The 11944-nt window shown below is 41.3% G+C and overlaps 1 protein-coding gene across 1 annotated transcript; it reads right to left on the bottom strand.

The window, feature by feature from the left end:
- Nucleotides 1–372: 372 nt before the first annotated feature.
- On the bottom strand, nt 373–8102 carry LOC310793660 (ras-related protein Rab-33B-like). Its single transcript, XM_083655507.1, has 3 exons — nt 7714–8102; nt 2676–2854; nt 373–1355 (listed from the first exon to the last, which is right to left on the bottom strand). The coding sequence occupies exons 1-3, from the start codon at nt 7930–7932 to the stop codon at nt 1022–1024; spliced, it is 732 nt and encodes a 243-aa protein (XP_083511633.1). The 5' UTR covers nt 7933–8102; the 3' UTR covers nt 373–1021.
- Nucleotides 8103–11944: the final 3842 nt, after the last annotated feature.

Here is an 11944-nt window from a genome sequence, read left to right as displayed (position 1 = left end):
CAGTGGAGTTTATTAGCGGAAAATGTGTTTTCGCCGTTCTTCCGAGTGGATTGGGCGACACTGATTGGCTGAAGGAGTGGTCTGTCAAGGGAAGTACATTGGCCCACTGAAATGGCTGTGGGTGGGCTGGAGGTCAGACTGATACGCAGGACGAAAGAGAATGCGAGTTCACGTCATCAGTATGGTTTTAACAGCCTATATGAATATAACTTGACATCGACAATACCAGGGTTTGTTCCCACTGAGGCCATCTATCATAATACATGACATGAAGTCATGATACAGTAATGGAGCAGACCCTCTGTCAAAAGTTACATCTTCATCTTTTATTTCACACCAATTGTCAACAATAAGATCACAAATGATGTCCATTTCTCAACAGTACACCATGAATATTTAAGAGCGTCTTTGAGGTCTCTTCATAAAGGCAAACAGCACAGATTTCTCTCTGGGTCTCTGGTCACAAAATAAGAAACGATTGCAACTTCATTTCACATGTAAAAGTCTCACATTCCCAATCCTCGTTTTTGGTCAGAAATGAACACATAATGTACAATAGCTTCAAGTTAACGCAGGCGGCAAGCTTGGAGTTGGACAGATGAAGTCTATGCGGAAATGATAAAATCTGTAGTTCCTCGAACGGCCACTTAAGGCTGGCTCCAAAAGAGTCGTTGCCCGTTCACCCCCACGGTAAAATGCCCAACTTTTTATATAACTCACCTGTTTAGAGTAAAATAGATTATATTAAAGACTATGTTTTGAGTGTGATTGACAGGTCGCCTGTCCAGTGATCACGCAGCTTGCCTCGCACGAGCTGCGCAAGAACCCCAAGATGGCGACGGCAACACTCCCATACTCTAGGCTTCAAAATGGGCCAAAAAAAAACAATGGGTGACTCCGCCCATATTTTTTATGGGCGGACACACACACACACACACACACACACACACACACACACACACACACACAGCGCTAAAAAGTTACAGATTTCGATCAGAAAAGCCCGGGAGCTCCCTCTCTCTCAGCAGGTGCAGGCCCACAGATCTTTCTCTGGTATCTTTTTGGTGGGGACTTTAAAAGAGCTGTTGTACACATTGGTGTTCACCACTGAGGGTTTCTTCTGCCTCTGCAGCCTGGCAGCCACAGCCACTACTATGTCTTCCACCTGATCTCCTCCTCCCCCTCCTCCTCCTCCTCTTCCTCGTCTGTGGACTCCGCCGTGTGAGAGGCTCTTGGCCGAGGTCTCGAACAGCGTCATGCCGTGGGCCTCCGCCAACTTCATGGCCCGCTCCTGGCTCACCTGCTCATCGGCCCTGACGGGGCCACGGAGGTCGCTCTTATTACCGACCAGGAACCTGGGGAGGAGAACACAGCCTGAGAATGGTGGAGATCAAAAAGAGGTGTAACTAAAAATGACAGGTTGGTTCGAGGACGATATTAAACGGTTCCGTGCAAATCAAAAGGCTGGTATGCTGGTGGCAGTTTGAGCTGAAAAAAGATGATGAGATCCTAAGTATTGCAATCAAGCTTAAAACTTTATTGCATGTTTTAGAGACTGCAACATCTTGACTTCACCTTGGAAAACCCCATTCTTGGGTGGGTTTTACTCTTACGCTGTTAGATAGCATCAGTCTGTGATGTCCAATGCATTCCAGGAGTTATTTTGTGTAGAAATGTTGAGATTTACTTTCTTTGTTGTACCCACTCATCTACCTGCCTCATCTACTTCTAATTTTACTCCTTTTCCTACATTTCCCAGAATGCCTTTTGGCAACCCCAGCTAAGGGATGGGAACCTTTGCTTTGAATGAAAGTTGGGTGTATGGGCATGTAACATAGCTATACGAGCTAACTAGTTTGTCAACATTGTGGTGTGTCTATATTGCGGCCGTGCCCCTTACTAAAAATGCAAGCTGTGCCTGCTTTGCATTCTGGTGTATTGGGGCTGCTGTCAGTGGAGAAGTTGGTACCTCTGCCTCTTCTACAATGGATTTCTCCATTTATGATTGGCTGCTGAACATCAGTGCAAAAATAGAGAGTCTAGAAAGCAGCCCTTGTTCTTTGATTTTGAGGAACTGATACCAAAACCTGATATTTACCATTTACCTTTTAGATGGATGAAAGATTTTATGCTCTCAAACTTGTGGTCGCTGTGGTGGAAATATCCTGACATTAAGTCATCATGTTAGTAGCCACAACAGAAGGGCTGATATCGGACACCTATTGTAACGGGAAGAACTACCACAGAAGTAGCTTATGAGTAGTTTGCCAGGTGTTTGTCTGTCTATATGTCGACAGATTTTGCAAATGCGACAGCGTCAAAACCGTCATGAAACTTTACAGGTGTGTAGTTGACATCAAATTGAAGGTTGAAGATGCCCCCCCACACACACTTTTTTCCAACTTTTTATTTTATTTTATTGGCTAGTGTGATCCCATTGCACGATGGTCTCTAGATTTAATTTATCCACAGGGGGAAAAGAAAATTACAGCAAACAACAAAATGGGCACAGAAGCTGTTTTTAATAGCATTGAAGTGTTTTAGGGTGGATATTTCCTTTCAAATCTATCTTTCTAATCGATTACTATCATAATGATTGTGCTCAATGTGCTAGACCTTGTAGTGCGTGGCTGAGACACTTCTTTGTGTTGGCACGTTATGGGCTGATGCCTCACCTGGGGATTTCCTGGCCCAGTGAGTTCTGCCGGCACTCCTCCACCCAGGCAGACAGGCCCATGAAGCTGGCCGGACAGCTGACGTCGTAGACGAAGAGCACGGCGTGGACGTTGCGGTAGTAGTGCTGCACCATGGACTTACGGAAGCGCTCCTGTCCCGCAGTGTCCCAGAACTGGAGCTGAGAGAGGGAGGCATGGATACAGTGAGAGAGAGAGAGAGAAAGAGATGAATCATGGACCCATCGCAATTCGCAACTACTGCAACTCAGGAGGAGGAGCTTGTTGGTGGCATTGAGAAAGTGGGTTTGAGGGGCGGGGCAGAAAAAAAGAGGAAGCAAATGAGAGGAAGGCACAGAGAGGAAAAGAATGATTAAGTGTTGAAATACACTCCACTAGGCAGGCAGACACACACACACACACACGTATGTACACACACACGTACACACGTACACACGTACACACGTACACACGTACACACACACACACACACACACACACAGTGACTCATCACTGCGAGGAAACCAAAGAACAGATTTAAACACACTGACTGGTTGGTCTAATCTAATGTTTACATGTCAGAAATCTATAGCAGGTGCCTCCGGGTAGTGCAGGCAGCGGTAGATTCCCTGCCTACCAACATGAGGGTCGCAGGTTCAAGCACCTGTGTTGCCTCCGGCTTGGTCGGGCATCCATACAGGCATATAGTTAAACATGACTGTTTAACTATTGCAGGAGATTTTAATATTCATATTGACAACCCCAATGATAATAATGCCAAAGAATTGAATAACCTCCTTGACACTTTTGACCTGTTACAACATGTCTCTGGGCCCACTCACAATCGAGGCCATACCCTAGATTTATTTATCACCAAGGGCTTTGAGTCATCGTTTCTTTCAGCTAGTGATGTTGCTCTGTCCGACCATCTCTGTATTTTTCTTGAACTCAAGATCACCCCTATCGCTCTTACTCGGTCAAAAACCATCAAAAAGCGTTACATCAACGAGAGTACTAGCACACGGTTCATGGAGGCTTTCTCGCTGGCCCCTTCCCTCTCCTCAGCCTCTGTCAATGATCTCCTAGATAACTTCAATTCTAAAACCCTAAAGGCTATTGATGCTGTAGCTCCCATTAGATCTAAACTAATCTCCGGTAAGAAAAAAGCACCATGGAGAAACGCTCCCTCTGTAAATAACAAAAAAAGAGATTGTAGGAAAGCCGAGCGCAAATGGCGGAAAACTAAACTTCACATCGATTATGACATCTATAAAAATAGTCTTCACTCCTACAACCAGGAACTAAAAAATTCCAGAAAATTCTTCTTCTCCGACATTATCAGCAAAAACACCAATGACGCTCGCACTCTTTTTGCCACTGTTGACAGGCTGACAAACCCCCCCCCACAAATTGCCCCTGATCTTCTATCCAATGTCAAATGCAATGAATTTGCGACCTTCTTTAGGGATAAAATTATAAATATCAGACTAACTATTTCCACATCAAGAACAAATGTGGCTCCGCCGCACCCACAGAATAGGTGCTTAATTAACATGACTCAGTTCAATGTCATTGACCACAAGAAACTAGAAGAAACGATACGAGGCCTTAAATCCTCATCGTGTTGCCTAGACACCCTGCCAACAAGCTTTCTAAAAAATGTCTACAGTTGCCTGGCGACCGACATACTGAAGATAATTAATACCTCTCTTCTTACAGGCATTTTCCCAAAATCTCTAAAAACTGCAGTTGTTAAGCCCTTGCTAAAGAAGCGTAGCCTCGACCCCTCTATAATCAGCAATTACAGACCAATATCAAATCTTCCCTTTATTAGCAAAATACTCGAAAAAACTGTCTACCAACAACTCAATACCTTTCTATCCTCCAATGACCTCCTAGATCCTTTCCAATCAGGCTTCCGACCCCATCATAGCACCGAAACTGCGCTTATCAGAGTTATAAATGACATCCGAATGAACACTGATTCAGGTAAAATCTCAATCTTAGTGTTACTAGACCTCAGCGCTGCCTTTGATACGGTTGACCACGAAATTCTATTGGACAGACTGGAAAACTGGGTCGGGCTTTCCGGCACGGTCCTAGAGTGGTTCAGATCTTATCTGCAAGACAGGAACTACTTTGTCTCCATTGGCAACTACACATCTGACCAAACCAAAATGACATGTGGGGTACCCCAAGGATCAATTTTAGGTCCTGTCCTGTTTAACCTTTATATGCTCTCTCTGGGCCTAATTATGCAAAAAAACAAAATAGCTTATCATAGCTATGCAGATGACACCCAACTCTACATAGCCCTCTCATCGGATGACTATGCCCCCATAGAGTCACTGTGTCAGTGCCTTGCGCAAATTAATGATTGGATGTGCCAGAATTTTCTCCAACTTAATAAAGACAAAACAGAGATAATTGTCTTCGGCAAAAAAGAAGATAGGCTCAAAGTTACTGCTCACCTCGAATCCCTATCTCTGAAGCCAAAGGACCAGGTAAAAAATCTTGGCATTATTATTGACTCTGATCTAAATTTCAACTCCCACATCAAGCTTATAAGAAAATCTGCCTTCTATCATCTAAAAAATATAGCAAGGATTAGAGGCTATATGTCCAAACAAGATCTTGAAAAACTAATTCATGCTTTCATTTCTAGCAGGCTAGACTACTGCAACAGTCTTTTCAATGGTCTTCCCAAAAAAGCTGTTAAACAACTTCAGCTCATTCAGAATGCGGCTGCTAGAGTTCTAACAAGAACCAAGAAAGCTGAACACATTACACCAGTTCTCAAATCCCTGCATTGGCTGCCAGTAAATCTTAGAATAGACTTTAAAATTCTGCTAATAGTTTACAAATCTCTCAACGGGTCAGGCCCACACTACATCTCTGAAATGCTTCTACACTATGAACCATCCAGATCCCTGAGATCTTCAGGCACTGGTCTACTAATTGTCCCAAGGACCAAATCTAAACATGGTGAAGCCGCGTTCTCCCACTATGCCTCTCATAACTGGAACAAACTCCCTGAACACATTAGATCTGCCCCTACTCTGCCTATTTTTAAATCCAAGCTAAAGACCTTTATGTTTACTCTTGCTTTTAACTGCTACTAAACTACTGCCTCTCTCGGCCTGTAATTTTAAAAAGATTTTTCCTGTACATTTCCAACAAATGGACTGTACATGTAATAATAATACTGAAGAGTGCCTTGTAACTTATTTAAAACAGAAATAATGTTTCATGTTTGTTAATTTGAGTATATATTTTAACTAAAACTGTCGGCTGTGTTTTTTATGTGTTTTTTATATGTGCATTGCTTTGCTGCTTGTTTTTTCGATTATTTTTTTGTAAAGCACCTTGAATTGCCTTTGTGTATGAAAGGTGCTATATAAATAAAATTTGACTTGACTTGACAATCGGCCGTGTCTGTGGGTGGGAAGTCAGATTAACGGTATGTGTCCTGGTCGCTGTACTAGTGCCTCATCTGGTCGGTCGGGGTGCCTGTTCGGGGGGAGGGGAACTGGGGGGATTAGCGTGATCCTCCCACACGCTACGTCCTGCCAGTGAAACTCCTCGCCATCAGGTGAAAAGAAGCGGCTGACCACTGCACATGTATTGGAGGAAGCATGTGCTAGTTTACGGCTCTCCCCAGATCGGCAGAGGGGGTGGAGCGACGACCGGGACAGCAGGGAGAATTGGCCAAGTACAATTGGGGAGAAAATGGGAGAAAATCAGAAAATAAAGAAAGAAATAGATAGCAGGCCTCCACATGGAGTTTCCTTGAATTAAAAAAATCAATACTAGATCTTATCACAAGTTGGGCCTCCAACGCTACATGTCAACAGCGGCTCAAAAAACAAAACACAAACCATATCACTTTCTTTCTCTGAAAACAAATGTTTTGTTAACAGAAATCTGCAAATAAAGGCACTGCGGTGGGAAATGATGGTGAGTCATGTATGGAAAAAACGGTCATGGGTCCTGTAGCATGCACCATCTAAGATTTAAAGCCATAGGCAACACATAAACACACAAATAGTATGTCAACAAATCCATGTTAAGTCCACTCTCACTAAGTGATGAGTTACCACATAAAAAAAACTATTAGATTAATATTAATATTTTTATGACAAACTTGATCTTGTTTTCACAGCACTGTCCTTTCACACTAAACAAAAGAAAATACATGGAATATTTCTTATTCCCTTACTAATAAAATATAACGAAGCAATTCTGAAAACTCTTCTGCCCTCAATATGTAAACAAAGCCTCATTATTCATCAGTTCCTCTGCCACCATGAGGCTGTTGCCACACACCATGGAAAGAAGAACACCAACTGACACCAACCCACATATTTATTTATAACATTGACAACAATGAATAATCACTTTATTAAACCCTATTGCATTTATAAGATGTGTGAAATTGAAAATATTCAGTTCAAATTATAGCAACAATAAACAAACTGAGATGAATTAGGTTAAGCACATTGTAGCCTAGTTCAAAAGTCAAAGTGTTTGATACAAAGTTGCTTGATGTTGTATAATCTAACAGTTAACATGCAAATCAAATAAAGCATAAGCATGCAATCTTCACAGCGGTTTCAGCCATCAACACAAGTAACAAGCTGCTAATTGTCTACTATTAGTAACACACACTGCTCTATCTGCAGTTTCTCTGTCCCTATAGGAATGTTACAGTGATATTAAAAAATAAAGATAAAGTCACTAAACTCACTGTGTGTGAATGCCACAGACATGAGGACAGGAAAGGTTTATTTATTTGGGTTGTGAATTCTTCACCTATGCATATTATTCTATAATTCATTGTGAAAACTTGATGATCGTGAAAACATAAACAGACCAGTCTTATTTTATTGGCAGGATACGTCGACCTTTGATATTCAGGCTTCATTTTAAAGCAGAAGAACAGGCGTAGGCGTGCGTAAAAACAGTGGCCTGTTTTGCGCAGTCCTGTGCGCAAAGCATATTATTTATTTACTAATAATTCTATCAACGTTTTTTTTTTTACCTTAATTTTGTCTCCCTCGATATCCAATAGTCTCTCACGGAAATCCACTCCGATGGTGGCTTCGACTCTATCGGGGAACTCTTCGGCGCAGAGCCGGTGGGTGAGACAGGTCTTCCCGACGCCGGAGTCTCCGATCACAATCACTTTGAAGGTCCGACCCCGCGTTGGCAGTGAGGATACACTGCTCAGCGAGGTGGAGAACTCCAGAGACGACTCCATGTTTGCCTGTCACTCACTCACGAGAAATTTAGTAAAAAAACGAAGCGTTAAAAAGCGTTTCGACCACCAACCTCCAAAAAGTCCCCAAAAGTGAAGCTTGAGTGGTACAAGGCAAGCTATTTGTCCATATGTCGGCTGATTTGTGCGCGCAGGGGACTGAAGGGAAGAGTTTGGCGTTTGTTCCGGTGCGTTTCATTTCACAGCATGGTGATGATTACCCGGGGAAAGACGGGGGTGGAGTGAAGGATCAATGGGGCACCATACCCAGGGGCGGATACATCCAATGTCCACAAACAATGCAAATAGTCTATTAAATGTCAAATAGATCATAGATGTACATTATCAATATACAAAAACATTATGAACATATTAGGGTCGTTTCAAGAAGTTGTTTCCCCCTGATAAATAGTATAATTAATGTTTGAATTTGAATGCATGAACTGGGCCTACACAGTAGTTTGGTAATAGCCTACCTAGTAGGCCTAATAAGTGACATTTGAAATAGATTGTCACTCAAATGTCAACAGCTATCGCTGAACATCGAATGGGTATAGGTGATGTTTCTTCTAATATCTGTGTGAGGTTGGCTTCAAAAATACAGTTCTACTTATGATTCTAAACTTCCAAACAAAGAACTGCTTGAATGTAAAATGTATGTAACCAATATTCCAAAGATTAATTGCACAGAACCGTTGCAAAACAGGAGGATGCATGCAGAAAACACTCATCTTTTTATACGTGTGATTGTGATTTGTAGCCTACATTATTTACTGTACAGCCTTATCATATAAATCAGCCCATTGGTTTTTATGAAAAGTTACCATGCATTGTGAAACCAAAACGTTTTAGACAAGGAAAAACACAAATATTGTGTATTTTATCTCAATACTTTCAAAAACATTGAATGTAGGCTATAGGCCTTATTTGAACCATTGGGCACCAATTCTTTTGGATCAAAGCTGAATCTGAAGACGTGCCACATGGAAAAAGTGACACATCTGAATAAATAAATGCACTCCTGCCCTTCAAGATGGCATTGCTAACAATCCTCAGCAAGCTGTCCACAATGTGAACAGTCACAATACCCGACAGATGGAGTGTCCATATATTGCACATTTCACTTTGATCACCACAGCACTGCCATTTATACTCAAAACAAGCTGATAAATTTTATTTAATAAGAAAGCCATTATGTCTGCCCCATCATATGCATTTGGTTGTAAATTATGCATGTTGATTCTTGTCTTGGTTTGTATATTGAGCTTTAGTGAAGGCTGTTCTTTGCCACTTTACAAGGTCCCATGTTGGAATAATTATATAGCCTAGGGTTATGTTCTGTGACTGTCAGACTAAAAGGTTGGGGGGAGGGGGCTCTGTAGTGTCATTTTTATTTGTTATGAACAGCTTGCATGAGGTCCACCATCCAACAAAACACTACAGAAACGTGTTCTTGAGTTGTAAATAGAAACTAGTCCTGTCAGAGTCAGCTACACATACCAGTACTTTGCCTCGATTCATGTAGGCTACTGGCAGTCAAAGTTCTAGTAGCCATTAAAGTGGGTGGACAAGTATGAATAAAGACTGGGCAACAAGCCGACACCATTATTCATTTGCCAATTGCTGAGGTCCAGGTGCCATGGTCTTGTTTGGAATAAAAGTTGTAGCTCATATGTTCTCAGTTGTTGAGAACTATAGGTTCTTGATCACTTTAGTCAATATTTAGTCCATCGGATAAACTCATACACACAACATCCCATATTGCATTTGTTTTATTCAGTCATAATTTCTCAGGTGGGCCAGTAAACAAGTGGATCAATCATCTTCAGGTGCAGAGTACAGCGGCTCAGATGCCCAGGACTACGCTTCCAGTTCCTTCTCCTGTTCAATAGCTGTGGAGAAAGATTGTCAAATTCAGGAAGCAAACATAACATTAAATCTTAACGCTCTGAATTTAAGCACAGAAATACCAAAGACATCAGTGCAGCTTCCTGCAGCACAAGGGAGATAAAGGTGCGGCACTAATTTTACAGTTCATGTTATGCAAGAGCGGCTTGCTTCAGTCAAAACAAAAACCAGAATGCAAGTTATCTCTTGTGACCCATTTCCTTTTTGTCTTCTAATCCTGGAGTTAAAGGTCTCCTATAGGGGTCCAGGATGCTAAGGATGCTGGGTGAGTCTAAATGTGCAAAGCAGCTGCAGAAAAGACACCAGACAGGCCTGGCCTAGTTTGATACTCACTCTCCTTGGTGGGCAGAGGGTTCTTCTCCTGCGTTTCAATCTTCTTCAGCTTGGCCTTGTCAAACCGAGAGACCTCACTGACATCTGGCTTGTCGCCCATTGTTCACTGCACAATTCTGAAAGAGAGGACATACCGCTACAAACAAGACAACTTATTTCCTTCATACTTCAAGACAAGACAGAGGACGGCACACTGCCAAAAACCACCTCAGCAGATACCAACAATCCTTTCTCTGGCATTGTACAGTTCACTTCTCTGGTATTCAAGGCAACGTTACATTGAAGTTATGCCGTGAGCTTAGGGCCTCATTTCTAAGCTAGGCTCGGCATACCGTAGGCCACTGGGCCTTCTTATTTTAAAAGGCAGGTCTGACTTTGTGAAAGAAATGGCTCATACAGACATTTGATACCAAGTCGCTGGTCATTACAAAATCACACCTTTTCAATAAAAAATACTTTTTACCTTTTACTGTAGCAGACAACACGTCAAACAGCCAGTCATCCAGGCAAGGAATGGACCATCCTCTTCATTCCTCTTTCACTCTATTTATAACAGGTGGATGCAATCAACACCTAATTATCAGAGAGGAGCTCACTTTTCAAAGGGTTTAATTGTATTCACCTAATTGGTAGCAGTGAGAAAACGGAAAGCATTGTACAACATTCAAATTCCATCTGGGCACAGTCAAGATGATGAAGAACTTAAGGTGTTGAAAAGAACAAAAAATAAAGAAAACAAAGGGAAACCATATTAAATATAACATTTTGTCAAGCCTTTTTCTTCCTTTTGTTAGGCTACTCCAAAACGGTGAATAAAAAAGTATCCAAAATACTGACCGGAAGTGTTTATTATTATTATTGTTTTTATTATTATAGCTCAGAGAGTGTGTGAGAGCGTCTATGTGATTGGCCACCGCAGCATATCGGGTTGCATTTCTCCAAGTTGAGTCAGCTAGAATCTGAGAAGAAATTCAGAAATTTGATGCAGCACATGAAACATGTACAGACCTCTACCCATTAATAATAATTACATGAAGACCTCTCCATTTGTTGTTTTAAGAAGTGACATATACACAAAATCCACATTATATATATATATGTGTATATATATATATATATATATATATATATATATATATATATATATATATATATATATATATAAAGTCCAGGAATGAGACCACTGAGAGTACCACAGCATGCAGCTACTTTTTAAAAACTTTATTGCATTGTATATTGTATATTTGGTACCTCTTGTCTTAACAATAAGTATTAAATTTTTTGACAAAAAAAAGGGGGAAAAGAAAAAAGAATGGAAGACAGATTGCTTGAAGGAAGAGAGGAAGAACAGGAACCGGCTATTTCGTCTCACAAAATGTATGAAGTTCTGGGACTAGACACTGAAGATTCCCTTTGACAAAATAGTACCCAAATTTGCAAAGAATCTCAAGTTTCTTCAGTGATTCTCAACCTTTTCCATATCAAGGACCCCTAATTTAGTCCAGGTTAGGACTACAGACCCCCATTTGATGAGATTTGGTCGGTCCAAACCAAATCTGATCCAATGATAGTGATTATTAGTGATGAAACCATGCTAGTTTTTCCTGTCAGACCCTCAAAAGTTAAGGGATAGTTCAATTTTTACAGTCTAGCCCTATTTGCTACTTACCAATGATTATGTTGAGTTCTTTCTCAGCACAACAATAGTAGCTCTGGAAAGTTGGTCAAAAACGAATGCAAGGTCAATGCTCCTGTATGTACAAGCTAACTGAAG

Source organism: Poromitra crassiceps, assembly GCF_964638095.1.
Source record: "Poromitra crassiceps genome assembly, chromosome: 19".
Lineage (NCBI taxonomy): Eukaryota > Metazoa > Chordata > Actinopteri > Beryciformes > Melamphaidae > Poromitra > Poromitra crassiceps.
This window is presented reverse-complemented; position numbering and strand designations above follow the sequence as displayed.

Excerpts from the sequence above, each read along its gene's own strand:
- LOC310793660 (XM_083655507.1), bottom strand. The coding sequence starts at position 7,932 with ATGGAGTCGTCTCTGGAGTTCTCCACCTCGCTGAGCAGTGTATCCTCA. Across the intron at positions 2,855-7,713 it reads TCGAGGGAGACAAAATTAAG|CTCCAGTTCTGGGACACTGC; the intron begins GTAAAAAAAAAA and ends TCCCTCTCTCAG. Across the intron at positions 1,356-2,675 it reads CTGGGCCAGGAAATCCCCAG|GTTCCTGGTCGGTAATAAGA; the intron begins GTGAGGCATCAG and ends TCTCCTCCCCAG.